At 46.6% G+C, this 22,206-nt stretch overlaps 1 protein-coding gene across 3 annotated transcripts in view; it reads right to left on the bottom strand.

Annotated features, from left to right (window-relative positions):
• Nucleotides 1–22,206, bottom strand: part of CACNA1H (calcium voltage-gated channel subunit alpha1 H) — a 132,833-nt gene that overhangs the window by 19,948 nt on the left and 90,679 nt on the right. For 2 of the 3 annotated variants that reach the window (XM_068908216.1, XM_068908218.1), the window contains exons 20-27: nt 21,575–21,701; nt 20,854–20,979; nt 20,092–20,181; nt 18,733–18,946; nt 10,649–10,800; nt 8,509–8,618; nt 7,249–7,382; nt 6,602–6,672 (exon numbers count right to left, since the gene is read on the bottom strand). In XM_068908216.1, the coding sequence (XP_068764317.1) occupies nt 6,602–6,672; nt 7,249–7,382; nt 8,509–8,618; nt 10,649–10,800; nt 18,733–18,946; nt 20,092–20,181; nt 20,854–20,979; nt 21,575–21,701 (1,024 nt within the window). The remainder of the gene's footprint in view (nt 1–6,601; nt 6,673–7,248; nt 7,383–8,508; nt 8,619–10,648; nt 10,801–18,732; nt 18,947–20,091; nt 20,182–20,853; nt 20,980–21,574; nt 21,702–22,206) is intronic. The other variant, XM_068908217.1, reaches the window with a different exon arrangement.

The following is a 22,206-nucleotide window of genomic DNA, read 5'->3' as shown; positions in this document are numbered from 1 at the left end:
ATGAATCATGTTGCTGTGAGAACAAGAGGGGGAAAGTGCACACCCAGGCACTTTTCCCCAGCAGCCAAAGGCTCTGCTGGACTCTCCATCAGGGACAGAGATCCAACTCTGGTCAGCAATTGCATCTTTGGCAGCTCATCACCCAGGCCAACTCTGCAGAAGTGGTTCCGCTCTAGCAGCTCTGAGCAGCTCGGCCCATTCTCTATTTATCCATAGAACTCCCCCTGACTTGGGCCGGTTGCCTTTGGCTGGGCAGAGAAAACTACAACTCCCCACTCTCCAGCAGTGGGGACCATCCATCATTTGCTGTGGCTGCAGTGTCCAGGGGAGGCTGGAGCCTGTGGAGAGCGAAGCAGAGGGGAAGAACATCCTGGAGGTGCTCTTGGTGCCCTAAGGTACCTCAGAGAAGCCACAGAAGAAGATGGAGCCACTGGTGAACGTTTGCATTTCCTGGACCTTCACATCCTTGCACCCTGGCTTCACTTCACTGCTGGCCAAAGTATCTGTGTGTCCAACGGAGAGGGGTCAAGTCCTCCACCCCACCCAGAGGAGCAGGCAGGCCTTGGGTGATGAGGCATCATCCTTCCCCACAGAACGTATGGCAGATCACAGATCTAGCTGGGATCTACCTTTGCAGATCCCTGGACTAAACCTGCTCAGCAGCAAGGAAAGCAGTACACCTCTCCACACGTGTGACAAAACCCTTCCTCCACGGCCCCTGCGTGGCTTGGGAAAGCTGTCTCTCCTTCACCTATCGCAGACATCACTGTCATTAGCACTGTGTCTAGTTTTTTGCTTCTCCCTAAGGGAAACTGTGGTAGCTAAGCACTACTGTATGTCCAGCCATTAATTAGACCTCTGATCTATGTCACTAAGGAAAAAGCCTTTATCTGCAGGCACTGAGATGTAGAGCAACTACACCAGGTTGTGTTAGCTTGATATGCAAGTTGTTGTGAGGCAAACCAATGTCAGGCTATAGGGACTGTGATGCGTGCTCCCTTCTGGACCCAGGCCAGTCATGCTGTCAAAGGGACATAATGGACGCGATCTGCACAGTCCTCCCTTTTCTCAGTTTGCCTCTGTATTAGATCATACTGCTATCAGCAAAGTCATATCTTCGGGAAACTGCTGTGCCTCTACTCCTCATCTGCACATTACACGGGGATAGTGGTTTTCACCTGTTGCGGGAATGCTGAGATGCCAACTCCCACAGGCAAGTTATTACCACACTGATCATGTGCACCAGGACACAAGCCACTTGGGCACCATCATGTCTACGCTGCACTGCTGGCCTGTGTGATCCCACCAAAATCTCTCTGAAGCCTGCTGGCCTCGGCCTCTACATCTACCTCTCCCTGCTCCGGCTGAGGCACTGATGAAAGACAAGTCTTCCGCTCTCCTGCTCCTGTGATAGCTGGCTGAAACACACTACAGCTCCTCTTGCGTGTCTTGCTGCTCTGACATCAGTTATTTCTGCATCACTGGCCCACACCTACCCTGGCATTTCAGCTGTCCATGCAGGCAATGCACATGGCTCCCTGGGATGCCTGTCAAGAGCAATTTCTCATAAAACTAAGCCTTTGCCAATCCTTTCCAAGGACATGAGTCCACCTCGTCTTCCTTCCAGCACTATCCAGCCAAAGCAATAAGCCTTGAAGCGGGAAAACACAGGCTAATTTATGCACAAGACCCAAGAGAAAACGGACACGTTTGTCAGCTTGGAAAACGGATGCCATCTGTGTGGATTCCAGGACTAGTGGAAAAGGCCAGACTGACAGCCTTGGAGGCTTATTTGTGCAACCACAAGGCCACTAGCAGAACTGCATGAGCTCCCCTTTTTGTGCATCCACTCAGTCCCACAAGGAACAGTGCTAAGAGCCAGCAGAGGGGTGGTTTCTTTGCCTGATGTTTTCTGCTTTTCTACTGACATATCTCAGGCATCTATGCAAGGTTTTCTGGTATGCAGCATAGCACACACCTACCCATCTTCCAGAATCGGTCTCATCTGCAGGACTTGCCAGTAAGACATTTCTGTTCTTGCTGTCTGTGCTTTATAATCATCGCGGGTTTTCAGCATCTGGCAAAAGCAGGCTTTTGTTTATATCCCATAACTGCTGATAGACAATGCCAAAAACATCTTCAAAAGCTGAAGCTGAGGTAAGCACAGGAATTTTAACACCAAGAAGAGTTAAACTCTGGACAGGAGCAAACTACAGACTCTGTCCTTCAGGGGACTGATGGAACGAGTTGTTCTTCACGTTTTTCTTGGCACAGACTTTATCTGGGGGGAGTTCCAAGCTTTGAAGACAAGGAGGAGGTATACTGAACAATTCTCCATTTAATTAATGTGCCTTCCACAGACCAAGTGAAAAAAAAAAGAAGGAAAAAGAACTCAGATCTTTTAGACAGATGGGGCTGGATTTCACTCTTAGTCAGAGTGGTGCAAATCAGGAGTCATTGCAACAGAATTAGAGTGGAAAAAAATGAGCGTCAGGAAAGAGAAGTAGAAAAAACAGACCATCTTGCAAAACAGGACCCTTTAGGCGCTCAACTATGTCTTATATTTCTGTAAATGTATCATTCTCTGTAGACTTAAAAAAATCCCAGGTACTTTCTAAAGTGAAATCACTGCTTGAAAAAGGACCATGGAAAACCAGTAATCTTTTCTCTTTTTGTGTCTGTCACTATTCCTGCTGATAGGATTTGCCAGGAAAGTTCCACAATTAACTACTGCTGGCCCTGCAGAGCCAAGATGGCAGGTGGACTGCATTTCACTATGCTTCTCCATCGGGAACAGCACTGGCAGGTTAGCGTTGACTCCAGGCTTTCTTACGTGCAATCGATACTAGAAGTGCTATGCAACTGAGCTAGACTGCTTGATACGGCGGAGTCACTTACACAATGACAACTTTAACACAGCCAAGCGCAACGAGTAAAGTGCAGGCCATGGTACAGAGAGGGTGAACTGTACTTGGGAAAGCAGGGCATCTGGAAAGGACTACAGGATTACCCACCAAATGGGAGTCCTAAGGAAAAAACATTGCTTACAAAACTGATGCAACCACCAGATGTGTAAGCAAGAGAATATTCAGCTGAAGTACAGCAGTGGTATAATTCCTTATATAGCCTTAGTATAATTCATTAGATAGCCTTAATGGGACCAGAGATCATAAAGATGTGGAAAAACTGGAAACAGGTCTTGAAAACCTGAGAGACTAAAGCAGCTCAATGTTCTTCTGTTTGCCAGATTGTAAGAAATTATTTTATCTCTTATCTTCTTACTACCATAAAGGAGAAATTCCAGCAGAAAAAAAAATAATGAAATACAATGGAAAACCAAACTTCGCTAATGCAGACTAAAAATAAGACTTTTTTTTTTTTAGCAAACAGCGTAAACATCTATTGGAATAACTTATTTCCTAACACTTCCCATCCTTAAAACAAGACTGGTTGGCTTTTAAAAGACATGCTAAAGTTCAGACCTGAGCTATGTGGCTTGTTTTATGTAAGAAGCCAGTCTCTGAGATCACAGGGGAGTTTTGAGCCTGTGAACTGCAGCACAGAACTGGCTGAACTGGGACTGGCAATGTCTGAGCGATGAAGTCAGTTTTGGTCATGCTAGCCCAGTTCACTGTCTGGTTTTAGCCGCTCAGTTTAAAGCAGTGGATCTATTTCAAGTTTACATCAGTGTCTCACATTTTAGCATTTGATACTTTGGAGTCCACCACAGGTTGCTTTCATCTTCCAAAAGGGTATGCCATGGCTCAGAGCTGAGGTAGGCAGTGCCTTTCTAGGTGACCCTGGCCTAACTACTAGTTCAGCCTCTTGGTCTGTGCAACTGTGAAACTGGAAAACTCAGATTCTTCTTTGAAAAGGAGGTTCTGCCTTGAGACTGTACAGTAATGGGTAAAAGAGTCACCATTGCACAAGCACAGAGGTCGCGTGCCAATATCATGATGATTGATTCAATCTAGCTCCAGTGTTTGCTGGGGCTAAGAGGGTATGGTCGTGCTATGCAAAGAAAGTACTGTTTTGAGATCGGTCCCTGACTGTTCTTTCTGTCCCTCCTGCCTCTCCTCATTTTTTTCTACTCTAAACTTCTTTTTTTTTTCAGAGATCTGGTGGAGGGGAAGATGTCTGTGAGCAGGTTATGAGACAAGGAGGCTGCAGTAGGGTAGGAATTCCTCCTGCATTGAAAACAGAAGCTCAAGGTCAGCCGGAAGTTCCAGGAGAGGAGACTAAGTCTGCATCATGACAACTTCAATCTGGGATCAAAATGCTGACATCCCCCACGTCTGGGGACAGTCGGTCCTCTACGTGTACCTTAAGTTATCTCTAATGCCGAATAAAAACAAACAGGAAGCTGATGGAAATCATCAAAAAGGGAAGGGAAAAAAGTATATTGTAATGCCAATACCTTACTGTGCTAAGGCAATAAATGGACATTCAACATATTTTAAAGAATTTTCTCCCAAAATTTCATTGAAAAACATGGAATTAATTTTTCTTGTTACTTAGCAGACACATTCAATGAGTTTTTCTAGCTATGGTTTTAGGCTGCTTAATTAACTGGGGTAGGAACTCTTCCCCTGCCTTTGAAATGAAAGCTGTAGCTTTTGCTGCGGGAGAGGTCTCCCCAAACTTTCCTCCTTATTTTTTGAATTTCACTAGAGGGCAAAATGGCATTTTCATCCACACAAGATCTGCTTGGAAGATCTCTGGAGATTTCCCTTTAAAAGAGACTTTGGTTTGAATGTTAACTGCAAAAACACCCCAAAGAAACAAAGAAACTGGCCTCTAGCCATCCTATTGTTTAGGGGGGAAAAAAACACAGGAGAGGGAGAAAACATGCTCTGTAATCACAATGCTTTCGAAAGAAAACTAATAAGACACAAACCAACTGCTTTCTTGAAATGCCAAAACAGGGGTCAGGTTGGTAAATTCCATGCTTTAGTCTGAGCCAAAATCCTTCACTGAGAAGGAAATCTGAATACCAAAGGGCAAATGTCTTAGATTAGAAACATCTTTATGGCAGTGATGAAAAGTAGATGCGCCTTTCCAAGAAAAAGAAATTCCCCTTGTTTCCCAGGCCATTTTGAATAGACTATGGTCATCTTTGCACTCAGCAATTAACTCGTAGAGGTGTGTTTAGATATTATATATATTAGCTCTACTACTTCCCATATGGTCACCCCTATTCTGGAATAGATGTCTACATGAGATGTATTTTTGGCCAAGCCAGAGTGCTACCATCATGCCCTTGCAATGTGATCTCTCTGCAGAGAGCTGCAGCTGCTCAGGACAGGTCTGCCCTGGCTCTGTGCTGCCATCTCCCAGCGCAGGCAATCGCCTGCACAGCCGAGTCGAGGAGAGGGTGGCTCGACCCCCTACTCCATCCCAGGGCACACTGGTTATGCTGGCACAGAACTGGCTTTTAGACGAAACGGAGCAGGCTCGCTCGTGCAGTCCCTTCCAGCAACTCAGCCGTGGGATGGTTCACAGGGGTTCAAAACTAAGGATTTGTCTGTCCATCTTTGCAGATCCCAGCAGTGCTACTTCTGAATTGCCAGCTCCAAGGAGAACGCTGCCGGAGATCCCCTGCACCTCGTGTTGGCGCTCACTTCTGGGCAAAGTGTGGCATTAAATGCTTCCTTTCTGATCTCAGAGCCTCTTCACCTTGTTTTATACAGGGGTGAATGAGCCTACAAGAGCCTGGGCAATGGGAAAGTAAGTCTACAGTCCCTTTCCCCACCTCCAGTACTGTCTGGCGGTTTACATGATCCTGGTGATATGAAACAGGACTATGTAGGCAGCTGAGCTACCTCTGAGCACTGAAAGATTAGGAATCAGATCACCAAATCCACAAACTAGCAGAACACAGCTCAAATATCATATGACATAAGAAAACCAGAGAAATCCTAAACTACTTGGAATTCTTCTGATATGCCTTAGATCTTTTCAGGAGAGAAGTACAAGTCAGCAAAACATTTCTTTCTTTTTTCAAATGAAGTAATTGATGCATAAGAAAACGGTCCGAGGAACTGAGCATTTGAAGGATCCTATCAAACACCATTACAACGGGCAGCATCATTGTTTCTCTTGCAGCTCATGAGAATGCAGTGACTTGAAATCCCACTTTAAGGTTTTATCTTTCAGAAATGCCTCCCCTATTTGGCTTTTAAAGTCTGCAACTCCTCTGTCAATAAGTATCAATAAAAGTAGCTGCTTCTGCCTCACAAAAGAAAACCGCTAGGCTGGATGCTGTTTACTTCCAGGGCTTTCACCAACAGCTTCCTCTCTCTATCCTGGTGTTTCCTGACCTCCCCAGTGAATTCTGTGTTTTAGAACAGGTCTGCCTACAGCACTTAGCTCTCCGTTAACTCCTAACTCCTTTTATATGATCTGTTTCTCCCATGTAACACAGACTATGTGGGCAGGATTTACCCTGCACAGCTCCTCCACCAAGGCACTGGTGGCAGTGGAGAAAACTGACATTCTCGCCAGGCGCACCGAACGCAGCGGCACAGAGCTGTCCCCAGTCCCAAAAGGCACAGTCCACCAAGAGGAACAAACTGGGCACAAATAAAGTCTGGGGGCTTACCTGGGGAAGCGCCTGCACCACTGTGTCCAGGAGAGCTCGCATCCCAGTGGCCATTTTAAGCAGTTTCAGCACTACAATGAGAACCAGAGCCTAGTCAGGGGGATGGGATACATCTCAAGCAAAACCATAAAGAAAATCTAATTTTAGTTCTTGTAGGGAGGGTTCACATTTCTCTTGCATCCATTCACACATATGGCAAGCTCACTGCATCCTGCAAGGCCCATAAACGTCTGAGTGTCCTGACTCCATCCCTCACCAGCTGATGTTAAGAACTTCAGTAAAACAGACCAAAAGCCACAAAAACTCCAGTGTGCCCTCGCAAGAAAACGGGAGAGTGGTGAGGAGACACTTCCTCAGGGAACAGCACCATCTCAGGCTCTGATCCTCCCTTCTCTACTGGTTCCTGCTCTTGTTTGGTATCATTATAAAAAGCCTGGGATCCCCGGTTTGTATTAGAAACCAATCTGAGACCACTCTCCAAACACCCATGAAATCACACCTAGCTTGTTTCTGCATCGACATTCTGCAGCCTCATCTTGTAACTATTCTCAAATCTAACTGAGACAGCGGGACTAGAAGAACAAATAGCCAAACTGTTCCCTGATGCATCTGGAGGGATGGCTGAAGACCTACAGAGCAAGCCTTACCTCTGGCTATTCTCAGTACCCGCATGATGCGTATTATTGTGGGATTGATGGGCAGTGCAGCATTCATCTCGATCTCCTCCAGCGTGATTCCCACAATTGATAAAAGAACTATGGCCAAATCCAGCTGATTCCACCTAACAGACAAAGAAAGAAAGGACAAAAAAGGAAAATCCCACATGGGTAGACAGCTTACAAAGATGCCCAGGATAGAGAACGGTCTGTTAATAACAATCACAAGCAAATCCCAAACCCTTTCCTCTCTCACACCTGGGCCAGTGTTCCTCGGTTCTAGGAGGTACAAAATCAACTCACTGCAGCTGGCACAGAGCATCTCTGAGCCACACACTGCTGTAGGCTGGCATCTTATTCTGCTTCCCTGTCCTTACTGTCCTCCCCTGGCATCCACTTAGAGCCACTCTCAGAGACAGGATACTGGGCTAGAGGGACCAGCTGCTCCCATGTTATCTTTCTCGAGTTACCCCACTTGAGTGATTTGTAGCCTAACTCTTTCAGAGGACCTTCCACACCAGCACTGGAAAGCCAATAAGGTGTGAAGAAATGGAGTGCCTTTCCTAAGCAATTTCTCCAATAAGCAATATGGCTCATGGCAGGTTCCAGCCATCCAGTTAGGAAAAAGGAGGCAAACGAGCTAGTTTCCAGGACTGTGTGGAAAAGTGTCTGACCTCACCCTGCTCTTCAGCAGGTCTCCAAACCACAATGTGCTCTCACATACATTGGCTTCCGGCTGAATGTGCAGCAGAATGAGATCTGTGGGTCTCAGAAGCTGGGATCTGAAGGCAGTGGGGCTGAACACAATTATTTCTGTCTTTGCTAGGGGATTTAAAAACCAGCAGCCTACCAAAGGACTGGTGTGGACTGTAAAGGACATTTGTTCTATGGGGCTCCATGACTTTAGTTGCCGTGACTATTCTTTTGAGGTCTGGACTGAAGCGAACAGCTTGGCCTAGACCTCTAGGCTGAGCAGGTCATGCCTGGCAGAGTGGCAATTCATGAGATAAGGAACTTATCTACAGTTTTGCAAGATTCCCCGAATACCCTCTGCAAAGCAGGAACAGCAATTCTCAGGACTTCTAGCTCCTACACTATAAAGTCTGCACCTACGGAGAGATAGCCCTTCAGTCCTTGCACACGGCATGTGGTACTACTGGTACAGTGATGCTACATATACCCAGCATCTGGCTTCTAAACTGGGTCAGTACAGCTCTATCCCAAATACAAAGGAGTTTAAAATACTCTCACCTGTCCTTAAAGAACCTTCGAAAACCAAACGCCACCAACTTCAAAACTGCCTCGAACACAAAAACTATGGTGAACACATAGTTGCAGTACTTCAGAGCTTCATCCAGGGACTGCAAAGAGAGGCCCCAGTTAGTCCAGCCCAAGCTGTAATTTCCTAGACCCACTGCAGAGGGACTGGGAGACACAGGAGTGGCATAAGCACAGAGATGTAAGAAGCAATGTCATATTAGCTTGCAGAGCTCAGTTACAAAACACTACATTAAATCACACAGCAAAACTCAAATAAAGGATTAGACACCAATGCAAACAAGAAACTCATAAGCAGTAATAACTAGTTGTGCTAAAAGCGCCAAGAGCTATCAATCCTCCAGCTTCAGTGCACAAATTGCTCAGGATCTGGGACGGAGAGAAGATTCTACCCCTTCTCCATCTAATAAAGTTTACTTTTTCTGAACTGCCTATGGTTGGGTAGAATAAAAGACTTGATGGATCAGTTCTTTATTCCAGCATGGCAATCCTTAGGACAATGGCTTTGCTTAGCACACTCAGAAAAATAAATAATGTTGGAGACAGATTAAATCTTGCCTTCTTGAAAAATGTAACATCTCTAGCGCTGGGAAAAGTATATCCATATTTGGTGCAATGTTCACTCTCTCTATAGAGCTGCTCTCGGAAGTCAGGAATCCACAGTGTTTATACTCTAAGATGATGAGTGTTTATAACGGATTTCATTGGAATTGGAGGCCAACAATAGCAAAAGAATCTTACATGGACCTTAAAATAGATGTTGCAGAGTAAAACAGCTCTTTTGATTGGGTAGGGATTTGGGGAGAGGAGGGAGGGAAATCACATTTAGTTAAAAGTAGTATAGGTCTCTTGCAAATAAAAAAACGACAACAATGAACATCAAAACAGTCATAATTGGAAATAAAAGACGACAGAGGAGGGGAAAAGGGCTTTTTTGCTTTGGTAACAGAGGACACCTCAGGCCACAGGAAAACTCTTCCCTTCACATGTGTGATGGCTGTGCTTTGTTGACCCTAGATATGCAGGGTGAACATGCACTGATATTTTTGGAACAGGAGCTGAAAGTTTTTCAGATGTTGGCATTCCTCAAGGCACTACTCTCTATTTTTGTTCTAGTGCCTAAAATAAAATGGATACCTTCAAAGAATGTGGGACAATTTACTACGTCATACAAAGCTCACTGCCTGAGCTTAAACTCTTGCATTATTTGTGATGGTTTGCATTCAGATTTACGCGGCTGTGTTTTACCTGAACATAAAATAAGTGTAAATAAGATCTAATCTGGGTAAATAACATTTACATGTGAAACAGTCTGTTACGTAAAGGAATTATGGGGGCAGAAAAGTACACAGACTGCTAGCAAAAGACATACACACGTTACCCCTGTGGCTTGCTGCCCCCGTGGCTTAGTTTCCGGGAGGCATTTGCAGGTTACCTGGCAGACCGTGAAATATTAAAAAAGCAAACACTGAGCCTAGAGCTCTGTGAATGATGATAAATCCATGGGCTATAGGATTTATGCCACAGATTTTCTTGGGAAAATTGGATTTTAAGATACATTTAAAAAAAGCACTGTTCTTGGAGTTGGTTTACTTCAAATTCATTGAGGAAAAGAAACTTTTTGCTCTACTTGCGTTAGCTTCATATTTATATCCATTAATGGAATATTCTAACGCTCTGGACTGTTTTACAGCCTGAGGATAAATCATTGCTGAGATCAGGAGAGGAAATATTTGCTCTGGTCTTTTTTCTAGTAGAAATTTATTTCACTCTCCGTGAGCCTGATGCACTGTTTGTATGCAAGAGCAAATCACTGCCTTCAGAAGCTCTGGCCTTGACCTACGTGATAGGGGAGTCAAGTTTCTGGCTGTGGCAAGTGACTCTTCCCTGCATAGTAGAGCTGGCCCTAGAGGAAGGCAGATGTGCAACACGGAGCCTGAAGTCTGCTGAGGCTCTCAAGTGACAGGGAATGCTCCTAGGGAAGTGGGGCCAGCTGCAGACCTCATCAACATCACTGATCCTGGCATCCCATGGAAACAGCGTGTGGTCCTCAAGCCCGCTGCCACCCCTGCTGCTGTGTTTCACATCCCACGAATTGATGGGTGGCTCTTACCTTCGGCTGGTTGTAGTGCTCCATTGACATAGTGATGACATTGACCCCAATGATGAACGTGATGAAGAGGTCCAGATAGTGGCTGGTGCAGAGGGTGTGAATATACTTTCGTGCTGGGGAATAGTCAGCATAGTAAGGCCTGCGCTGGGCTTCTGCAGAAAAAGACAAAGAAAGGCAAGGCAATGAATGCAGGCCCTCCGGCTTGGCTAGGCAGCACGCTGGCATTCATCACAACCACAACAGGACCTGCTGGCAGTGTCTTACACACGCCTGGATGCAGGGGCAAAGTCCTTTGGAGAACTGATTCAAGCAAGCCACGTGAAACGGCCAAGTACTTCTACCTAGAAGTAAGGCCTTCAAAAACTGCAGTTAGATCATCCGACTGAGCCAAACCTCTTGGGCCTGCAGAAGGGACCCGTATAACTTTGACAACTTTTTTCTTGCAAGCGTTCTCTGCTCTTGCCGCTTCGTCTCAGGCTAGCGAACAACCTCTTCACTTAACAGGACTCCTTTATGAACTGGGAAGGATGAGAAGCAGAATGGAAATGAGACCTGAAGCCAAGAGAAAAGCTTCAAACCAAGCAAAGCTTCAACTCTAGTTAGGTGGAAAGGCCCAGGTCAGGTCTTGCTGGTGGGGACTCTAACATGCATCTCTTCTAATCCAGCTGACATCAGGCATGTTCCACATAAATAAGAACAAAATCTGAACTCAGCTTCAGTGAGAGCGGGCTTTTGGTGTACTATAAAGTTCTAAAGAGAACACAGCAACGCCTGTGGCAAAGTAGGACGCGTGTGAGGGTTACTAGCACACAGGATAGAGCCAGTGGCAATGGAGCGGGGTGCTCAGCATCTGTCTCTACAAAGACTGGCAGCACAAGCTCCTTCGGAAATATAAGAACAAGGGCTTGACTACACCTAAAAAAACATTCAGGCCGTGAACACATCAATTTTATATCTCTGCCTCTGGTCATGACTCCTCCTTTATTTTTTTCGAAATGAGGAAATTTCTGCACATGACAAAGCCCGCGGGGATGTTCCAAAGCAAGTTTTTGGACATTGCCCCGCGACTGACTTGTATTTACTGCCTGCGGCTCTCTAAAATTAGACTGTGACCACAGGATGGCTGTGGTCACTCTGATGGAGTCTAATTCTTTTCAGACTTAAGAAATGTAAATATTCAAAGAGTGTACTTAAGGCCAAACTCAGTATTGCTGTAGATTTTGTAAGTGGAAGAGACATCCCAGGTCATACCAAGTCAGAGCAGGACGGTTCTTAATAGTGGGTTTTTTTTTTTTTTTGCAAATGTTTCAGCAAATTTTGCTTTAAATGCAGGAGGACCTGGGAAAAAAGTTGCTTAGCCTTGTAAAGTTCAAAAGCACTCAGAGTTCTCCTGAAATATATCTTTCACTCCTCTTAGCATGCTGATATCTTTCAGATGGAGTGACTCTTGAAATGGGTCTTGGTAGCACAGCTGACGCCAGATTAGAGTCCAAAACTGTACAATAAATTTGATAAAAGGAAACTGAATCTGCTGCTCTCTTTCAACTACTATTTTTTCTGGTACTTAAAAGTGAAATGGAGACATCTAAAAAATATTTCCTTCCGAGTGGGGTCACCTAGACTTCTTTTTTTCTGCTAATGGAAGTGGAAAAAACAAGATGAAAGCAAACACAGTTATTTTTGAATGCATTTTGGTGTTGCTTATGTGCCTATATCCTATCAGTCATCTTGGACTGGAATGGTTGTCTTTGCTACTGAACTTGGCTAATCCTCTGGTGTGTCTAAAAAACAATAATAAAAATATTGCAGCAAAATATTTACTTAAGTCTGTACAACGTGCTTTCATATGTATTCAGGATTATAAAATACTCTCCCTCTCTTTTTTCTTTTTTGGAAATGTCTTCTTGGGAATGCAAGAAATCACCTTTTAGAAGATCCAAGAATATCTCAAAGAGTCGACTACTATATTAAGGGTCTATTTATTAACGACAAATGGCTGATTAATGGATCTCAGAAGCACATTAGCAGTGATGGACACTGGCTATCAGCACATAAAGAAAACAGGCTGTAGGTGATTGCAATTACTCTCTTAACTGTACAAAAACAGCCACTGATTAACTATTTAATAAAAAAAGGGGTGTTTATTACATTTTTATAAACTCTTTGCATAATTCTTAACATAAAGAATAATCCCAGGAAGACACCTTCCACTGTAAAGCTGCTGAACAGAAATTCTTCTAGGCAGCCTGTTAGCAAGACAGTGTTCTCTTTGCAAGGGCTGGATATCCAAACGGCAAAGAGGAGTCCCCCAGCTGTCCTGGAGGGTATCTGCTTGATGGCACGAAAGTGTCTCAGAGGTCTGTATCCATATCCTCTGACAGCGCTCAGTGCTGCCTAAGCCTGATCAACTGGTTGCTCAGAAAACTTACGCTAGGTTTAACCTGGGCTGGGATAAGGGAGCTCTAGGAAATGCCTTAAGCAGTTAGGAGGCTCTACATCCCTGATGCCAGCTCAACGGATGAAAAAGAAACTTTTCTTGGGGATACACATACAAGGACAGTCTGGAATAAAGTTGACAACGTTTGGAAGCACATGCAACAACGCTGTCATGCTCAGTGCAGTAACCCATGCAAAGTCCATTAGAGGAGATGCTGCTCATGCAAGGCTATGGGTAGTGCGCAGGGGTGTACAGGGAGGACAGGCCAGCTTCTGCTCTCGCCTATGCCGATGTTAGGCTGGGGCAATCCCCCTGAAGGCTGAGGGGCTGCGGCAGAGTGAAAGCAGCATGAGATCAGCCGCACGGTGCTCCGAAGTGCTCGCACGCCAGCAGCCTGCCTTTTGGAGCTCTGCGGCCCCCCCAGCCCCTGATCACTGCTCATTCCTGGTCCCTTCAGGAACAGGAATTTTATTTCAATCAACAGCACAGCAAGGGACTCTTTGCGATTCTCTGACCCCGTCAGCCCAATCACAGACACACATTTGTACCTCTTAATATACCAGCTTATTCCCCCTAGTTTGGGTGTAAGAGCTCACTGCACGCTCCCACCGCTGCAGCCTGCCCAGCTCAGAGCCGCGGGGGCCGCAGGAGAGCCTGCCCGAGGAGGACAGCGGGCTGCGGATGTGGCACAGCAAAAGGGGCAAACTGAGCACGTCGTTAATCACAGGAGGCAAAACGCAACCTGTGCCAGGTTTCTCCAGGGAAATGGTTTCTGGGATGAGACTCCAGTCAGCCAACAGGCAGACATATCAAACACAGTCAGCCACCCCATCAACTGCCAACTGCTGCTGATGGTTTGAGTTGCTGGAGACATGGGAGGGAGAGGAGACACCATCAAATGCAGACAAAAGGAAAATCATGCCCCTTTCTGGCCCCTGCTTCTGGATGTTGGCTACTACTTGAATCGCACCTCCCTGAAGAACATTTAAACTTCTTCACTTGAGATTCTGCTGACATGAAAATTAATGAAGCACTGTCTCCTAGCTAAAAGGCATTTCAGTTGGCATTACAATTGCTAGCTAAAGCTCCTCCATTATTCTCCTCTGCCTGAAACATTAGAAAGCCCTAATGGGTTTATGCGTGTGCTTCGCACAGAGCAGCTCTATACCTGCAGCTGCCCGGAAAAATAAGCAAGATGGTTTGATAATTCCCTAGTGCGGAATATTAAACACTCAGATATGCAGTGCCCAAATTTTTCATTACAGCTCAAATATTTCTGCAGGATACAGGATGGCTGAGGCACTGAGAGGATGGGCTAACGTTAAATACCTCTGTGCGCTGCCCACGATTGCTCATCCCCAGAGTGAACAGCTTACAGTCAGTGCTTCGAAAGACATCTCTGTTGGGTCTTAAAACAAAACCGCCTCTTCCTTCCACAAGCTGTGATGCCTAGACGTTCGTTCAGCGCTTTGCCGGGAAATGCCTCAGTCAGAGAAACACGGCTGCGGCCGCGCTCCTCGTGTGCAGAGAGCAAATCTGGCAACGGCAGCTTTTGGTTCTTCCGAGTTCTCAGCTTTCGCGGTCTGCCCAGGGAGCAGCGCCCTGGTCGCAGCCCTGAAACGCAATCTCTTCGCACCCGTTCGGACCTCCCCGGGCTGCCTCAGACGGCCGCTGCTTCCAGCGTGGCCTGCGCCCCTTTGGGCACGCGGTGTCCTCCAGACCTCGCTCGCCGCCTCTGAGGCCCCCGGTCCTGCCTGTGTCTGACCCGACATCACGATCCGCTTGGCGGACCAAGGGCTGCTGGCTTCGCAGTGCGTACGGGCGGGCTGCGTTTGGCCCCGTGTCCTAAGCACGGAGAAGATCAAGCCGATCCATGTGGTTTTAATCAAAAACTTTAATCTGGGGAGGCTGGTTTCAGTCTGTGTCTTCTGAGAACCCCATTAAAAGGTTAGAAGCCACAGGATTATTAAATTACAGTACACTTATTTACATAGTAGATCTATCTGATGGAGGTAGTGACTGTGTCAGGGAAATATTTAAGCTTATCTTGAATTTTTACCTTCACATGAAAAAGCACGCCCTGCCATTCTGCCTTTAAAAACACGTCCAATGCATTTCTAAGGCATATCCAACCCCCATCTTCTTTTTTCATTTCATTTTGGCAAATACGCCACCTTACTTCAGTGCCGGGGTACTATTACAGGCACTTCGCACGTGGCAGGTACTGCGGCACGTGGATTTCTAAAGCGTTCGCAAAGCGATGGTCTCATTACCGCCAGCTCACTGGCGAGGAAGAGGAGGGGTGCGCAGGGAGCAAGGGCACGCGCCGCCGTGCCGCTCCCCTTCTCCCCATGCACCGCGGACGGGGGATATGGCCGCCCAGCACCGTGGCAAGAGGAACCACAGCTCAGGCCCAGCTGTCCTCCCCCAGCCACGGCTCCAAGCCACAGCTTAGCCTTGAAAGAAAGGCTCCGGCGAGGTGGTGGCAGCGTCCCAAGCTGCGGTCCGCCCTCACCGGGAAGGAGGAGGGACGCAGGCAGGAGGGTGCTATTTGGCTGCGTAACAACGCTGAGAGGGCAGCGGGAGCCAAGCAGCAGAGCAACCGGCTGCGGCGAAAGACTGCTTGGCCAGGCTTGAGGAAGGCCCAGTACAGGCCTACAGGAGAAAGGAGGCTAAGCAAGATGGCTCTGCTATTTCTAAACAGTGCATTTCTGTGTCTGTAGGTCCTACTGATGTCCAGAGACCTCACACACAGAAACACACACAGATTTATGGAAACAGGGTTGCTGCACACAGAGGACATTGCAGACAGGTGACGGCACGCAAAGACAAGATGCCAGGCAGGCAGGGTGAGTGCCCAGTTGGATGGACACTGCTCAGGCGGTACGTTTGCTAGCTATGCTGGAATTTTTTTATTGCAAACAGCCTTAACTCTTCCTTCCTTTATGCTAGAAATAGCAGCTGAAGGAAAGGGTGGCTCTCTGCTGGCTTTCCAGTGCAGCCCCCTCGCTCCTCCGCACCAACGCCGGTCTCCCGCGCACCTTCCAGCCCCCCCAGGACCGATCTCTCTCTCACCCGCCTGTCAGTGCAGAGGAGAAACCCAGTGCCACCGGCAGGCAGAAAGCAGGCCAGCTCCCCCCGCGTCACTGCGCGGTGTCCCACGCAGGCATGCGCACACCGACACTCAGCACAGCCTCTCCGCTGCACGCCGCACCCACCACACCTCCCATCTTTCTGAGTCTGCCCTTTTTTGCCAAACTCCTCATCTTCTTTCACCTTCCCAAAAGGTGAAAACTCTGCCCATTTAAACAAAAAGATCCATTAAAACGTATAACAGTGATAACCACAAAAGATGAGTATCTGTTTTTTGATTTCACTTTGTTAACAATTCAAATTTGGATGCCAAGCTCTCCATGCTGAACAGGGGCAGGTAGGTGAACTCAGAGCCAGACGGTCATGGAGTAACCTCTTGGAAGGCCTAAACATGACCAAACGTTTAGACTCTCATTTGCTATATCGGACTTGATCCCCTTCCAGAAAGCTGTCCTCCTCCCTGTGTGCTCTCAGTGAAATGTTACACTCCACATCTGTGCAGTGCCTGGGTCTGCAGTCTGAAATATCTCCTTGACTCTGTCCTTCAAGATAGCGGGATAAAGACGGGCAACGTAACAATGTCCATCACTTTGACAGGGACTGGCTCTGTTTGGTGTCTGAGCAGTGAGCCACAAACAGGCTTGTAATAAGATTTACCTACTAATCAGGAACAGCAACTGGCTGTGATTAAACTGTCCCTCCTTACCTGTGCCTCAATCTATCTTCTCTAAATATGCTTTTACTCTTTGTCTTCTTTGTCTGTGTTTGAACTTTTTTTTTTCATATAACATCCGAGTTTATCTGAGCCTCTTCTTGGGTCAGTGCATTTGGGTAGAAGTTCTGCGCAAGCAGGAGGTCTCGCAAGAGCCCAACACTTATTTGCCTTACTGTGCTGGAAATGCTGTCTTCAGGATTTTCCACTTCTAATCCTAGCCAGAAGCTCAAACTCACAAACTGAAATGGGAAAAGAGAAATGAAACTGCATCTGAACTCCTAAATCTCTGACGAGATTCAACTGCTGGTTGAGGCTGGCTAGCTTGATTTAGGCAGGGTTTATTTTAACCCAGCTGCTTAACTCATGACTTGCTAAAATGAAATGGGCTTGGCTGTAGCGTCAGGTCAATCTGGCATTAAGGCCCTGTGGAGAGCACAGTGCAGACGCATAGTGCTGAGGTCTCCTGTGACTCTAATGAAAAGGAGCAGAAGAGCAGGAGAGGAGCCATGGGGAACACAGCTGCCTGCCTTCTCCTTCAAGAGTGGATGGATGGAGGAAATTGGCTGGGGCTGAGGTTTCTGCTAGCAAAGGCTCTAATTGCTATGTCATTACAGCCAGACAAAAGACTTTGATCTAACTGCAGTTTTCCCTATGGCTTGGTTTGGGGGACAACTAGCCTTTTGTCATGACGAGATATTAAGCCGTTACAGATCACACAGAGCAGACCAACTACAGGCAAAGAGCCACAGGGCTGCTGTGGTAAGTGGGGCTGAAAACTCTGATTCAGTGGCTCAGCTCTGATCACAGTGGCCAGGCCATGTTCCTTCACTTACTTCTGAATGACGCTGGCCAACGTCTAACACAGCCTTTCCCTGTTTGCACAAAACTGGCTGGGAAGTTGATATGGCTGGGTTCCCAGCGGTATCTCAAGGATACTCACCAGAGGCAGTGCTATAAGCAGCTTGTCCCTGGTGAAGCCTGCCAAGAAGCAGCGGAGATGAGAACTAATACGTGAGGACCCCTGGGAAGGCTTGGATCAAGAAATGAGACCTGGTCTGGTTTGACTGTCCCTGATGGACCCACTAGAATCAGATTTCATCTAAAGGTTTTCTGCTGCAGCATAATGGCCCTGCATCTGGCCAGCATTTCCATCTAGCTTGTTTGCAAGGACAGACCAAGTCCCAGCACACTGCTCAGCACTAAAGGGCTCCCCCAGCACATGAAGGGGCAAGCATCTCTTGTAATGGACATCTTCCAAAGAAGACTTTTCTGAACAGCCCCATCTCGGGGCTCCATTCCTCTCCCCAGGGCTGCTGGTTTGTTCATGCCCTCATGCAGCATGGTTGTGGCATGCAGGGCCATGCGCCAGCACGCTAAAAAGCATCGCAACTACTGGGTCTAAGAAAAAAACTAATAAATCAAACCACCACCATCATCAAATGCAAGCGACATGTTAAGCCACAGGGCTACCCTTGGGACTGGCCTTTACTTGCACAACAAGCATTGCAACTGTTTACTCAGTCACACCACGAGCTTCTGTCTGGTGCCTGGGAAACTTAGGAACACCTTTGCCTTGCAGAGTGTGCTAATCACTGACAGAGGACTCTGCTTTGAGGAGTGTATGCTTCCCAGCCAAGTAAACAGGTAATGCTTAACACTAGGCTTGTAGAGGACAATTCCAGGGCGTTGGCAACCCAAGACTTAAGGTATCGCTAAAGAGGTAATGAAACAAAACAGCCTCTTGAATCCCATGGAAACACAACCAAAAGAAAATGAAAGTCTTGCTTTGGGAGCAGGCAGGGCTCAGAAAGATTTTGGTTTGTAACGCAGTCTACCGACCAGACAGGTATATCTCCTTACTCCTGCGCTTTTTCTCCAAGCGTCTCAGCCGCTTCTCCTCCCGACGCCGGGCCTCCTCCGCCTCCTGGTGCTGCCGGCACTTGTGAAAGTTCTCCACTACCACCCCCACAAACATGTTGAGCACGAAGAAGCTGACGATGAGCAGGAAGGAGATGAAGTAGAGAAGCATCCAAGGGTTATGGTTCTGGATGGGCTGGTGAAGTGAGGAAGAGAAAAAGGAGAGAGAAGTAGCATAGACGCGATGTGTATAAGCTGGAATATCTGGTACCCTGCAGCAACAAGACAGCACAGTAGATTTCTCTGGGAAGGAGGAGAGGGCTGGGAGGAGTCAGGTGATTTTTCCCAGAATATTTTCCTCTCCTTCCTTTTCTCACTTACTAGAATTTTACTTTTGTTGTGGAATGCCCCCCTCCTCCCCCGATAATTTGGCTTATGAGATTTCATTATTTTGGTGTTTATTTTCTATAGCTTAAAATAAATCCCTTACAGGATCTCAGTGGCTGTGCATCATCCCACGTGGGAGATCATTTTAGATAAAGACAGGCTCCAGTTTATTCTTCTGTGGTACGTGCCCATGGTAATGTTTATTGTTTTCAGTTCTTCAGAAGCAGCAGAAAATTAAGTGCAAAGTGTTACTGCTGCTACAGTAAGTTACTACTCATCTAAGACTCTTGACTTTCCTTTGCTAATGCCTCACACCACACAAAGTTAGCAACGCCTCTTCATATATCCCTGGCGGTTTTCCATCTCATGTCAGTTTTGCTCATATTCATTGTACCTTCCATAAAGCCGTAGTGCAAAGACCCATGCTGCAATGAGTGGCTCTGGTCTGACCACAGTCAGCCCCAGGGCATTGTCCTCTGCCTCCCTGTTCAGTTTCTGTCCAACTGGAGGGCCCAGATCCCACTCCCGCTAGCTATTTAACGTGCATGTTTTAAAAGAAGAAGGAGCGGAGGCTGAGGTAAAACTTATTCTGCCCCCTTCTTCCATCCCAATCTATGCCTGTAGCTAGTGCAGCACTTCAACAGTGCATTTTTTTTTTCCCAGTAACTGTCTCAATGCCATCCTGATGAACTTGCATAATAAAGTCCCAGAAGTCTTTCTGGGGATGTCTGCTGACCGATGTCCCATCTCAAGTACTATCACTCTAAAAACTCCATCAGTGCTTGGCTGTGTACTACGTGGGCTGCAGCCACTATAAGAGATACTCCGTGGAAGACGGAAACCCTTGCCAGCCTGATCGACCTCCTTGAGGTCCTCCCTGGGATTTCAAACACCAGAGCCATCCAGGCATGGGATTCCTGGAAGTAACACTCCTGGCCTGTGCAGTATATCTACCTGTTGGTCAATACCCACAGCATCCAGACCATCGTACATGATGTTCACCCAGCCGTCTTTGGAAGAGAGGACAAACAAGGACATGAGAGCCTGTAAGAAAAAACAAATGCTTTGGTGCTGCATTTTAATCATCAGAGAAGAAAATAATAATAGACAATGCTCAATAAAACCAGTCCACAGCTCCTAACACATTGTCTGGCCTGGAGGTGGTGGAGAAACGCAACATAATGTGGCTTCCTTTCACCTATTTGCATATATGTCTTAAAAGTAAGGAAACTATGGTGAGTAACACTTCTTTTCCCTCACATATAGGCTTAATTTTGCTCAGCCACATCAGACTATCTGGTCACCAAAGCGTGATCAAAAATCAGTACGTCAGGCTGGCCAAATAACACGAGATTTAAAAAAATAAGAGATTTTTAAAAGTTTAAATATATCCCATTTCCTTCTAATGGCTAGGAGTCAAGGGATTAAAAATGACAATTGAGGTCCATACGCAAGAAACTGCATGCAAAAGCAGTGGCATTAAGATAACACTCCCCCATAAACAAGGAATTGTATACCCGAGGCTGGCTGCAAGATATCATAAGAGGTGAGCTGGTCTGTTCCTACTCCGAGTCAGGGTCACTTCTGACAGATGAATATCTGCACTGTTCTTGGAAACTTCCTATGGTGAAGGTTCCACAGCCTCCTCAAGGAATACATTTAAAGTGCTCATCCATTAAAACCTGGTACAGAAATCCCCTGCAGTGATGACTTTACCTGTCCCAAATTGTCAAAATTGTACTTCCTCCGAACCCATCTGTAGCGTGCATTAGTGCAGTCAGTCTTTGTAGTGATGTTTTTCACATCAGGACCATCACAGTAGTAGAATTTGCCTTTAAAAAGCTGCATTTGAGAAGAAAAGACAAAAAACAAACTTTGGAAAGCCTGTCCCTGATTTATATTTCTTTTCTCCTGGTAGAGCTGTTTGCTAAGTTCAATTCCTTTTCTTGTCTCCCAGCTCAGACACCTGTCTTAACACTCAAGGCAGGAAAACCATCTCTGCTGAAAACTCAGGTCCTGGGACATAGCTGCACGTTGCCTCAGACACAGCAGGAGGAAGGGGATCCTGAAGGCCTGATCTGTCTTGCCGGCAGGACAAGAACCTTCTCTCTAGAGGAAGAGCTATCATATACATCCTAGCACACAGAGCTGGGAGGGATCTTGAGAGTCTGTCCTTTCCTTCCCCTACCCTCCAGACAGGAACAGCTCTTCCTGCGTTGTTCCTAAGGGAGGTCTAAAGACCTTCAGTGGAGTAGATGCCACCCCCACCCAGAGCATCTGTTTTAAGACCTGGCTCTTTCTTCTTAACATCTATCTGAAATCTTCCTTTGATGAGATTTAAGCTCATTACCTCCACCGTAACCCCAGGTGGTGGGAAAAACAGCTTCTCTTTTGCAGCAGTCACTTGCAGATGGCGGAGGTGAGGGAAATACTGTACCTGCACCCCTAAAATCCCAAAGATAATGAAGAAAGCACAGCAGATGAGAACGATATTTCCAATAGGCCTCAAGGAGGAGATCAAGGTTTCTACCACCAGCTTCAGACCTGGGGCTCTGCTGATGACTCTGGAAAACACGGCAGAACAATAAAGCTTTTAGTTTTTATGCGTATCTTGTTACTACATGGTTCTTTTCCTCCTCAACTTGGGCTGCAGTAAAACTAATACCACCCTCCTCTATCTGCAGGCACTGCACAGAGATGATTAGTGACTTCTTTAGACAACCAGAATATTCACAGTTACATTAGATGGAATTAAAAGTGTAAGAGGTGTAAACCCTGTTGGCAGGGTTTTGGGCAATTGCTTACAGCGAACAGTGAGGAAGGATTAACTCTCCACAGGCAGGCTATCACACAGGTTCCCGTTGCAGGGTTATTTGCACCTTGCTCCAGAAAGCTGGTCCCCTCCGAGCCATCTCTGATCCTAGTGGAGGAGCACAGGCCAGGCAGGAGCCTGCTTTTAAGCATTACATCTATAAAGAGCTTTATATTGGCACTAGAGAACATGTCTTGGCCTCATTTTATAGAGGGAGAAACACAGGCACAAGCAAAGTTCTTGAGAAGGGCTCTTTG

This window comes from Struthio camelus, chromosome 15 (assembly GCF_040807025.1).
Source record: "Struthio camelus isolate bStrCam1 chromosome 15, bStrCam1.hap1, whole genome shotgun sequence".
NCBI classification, from domain to species: domain Eukaryota; kingdom Metazoa; phylum Chordata; class Aves; order Struthioniformes; family Struthionidae; genus Struthio; species Struthio camelus.
Note: the sequence above shows the minus strand (reverse complement) of the source record. Positions and strands in the feature narration are given on the sequence as shown.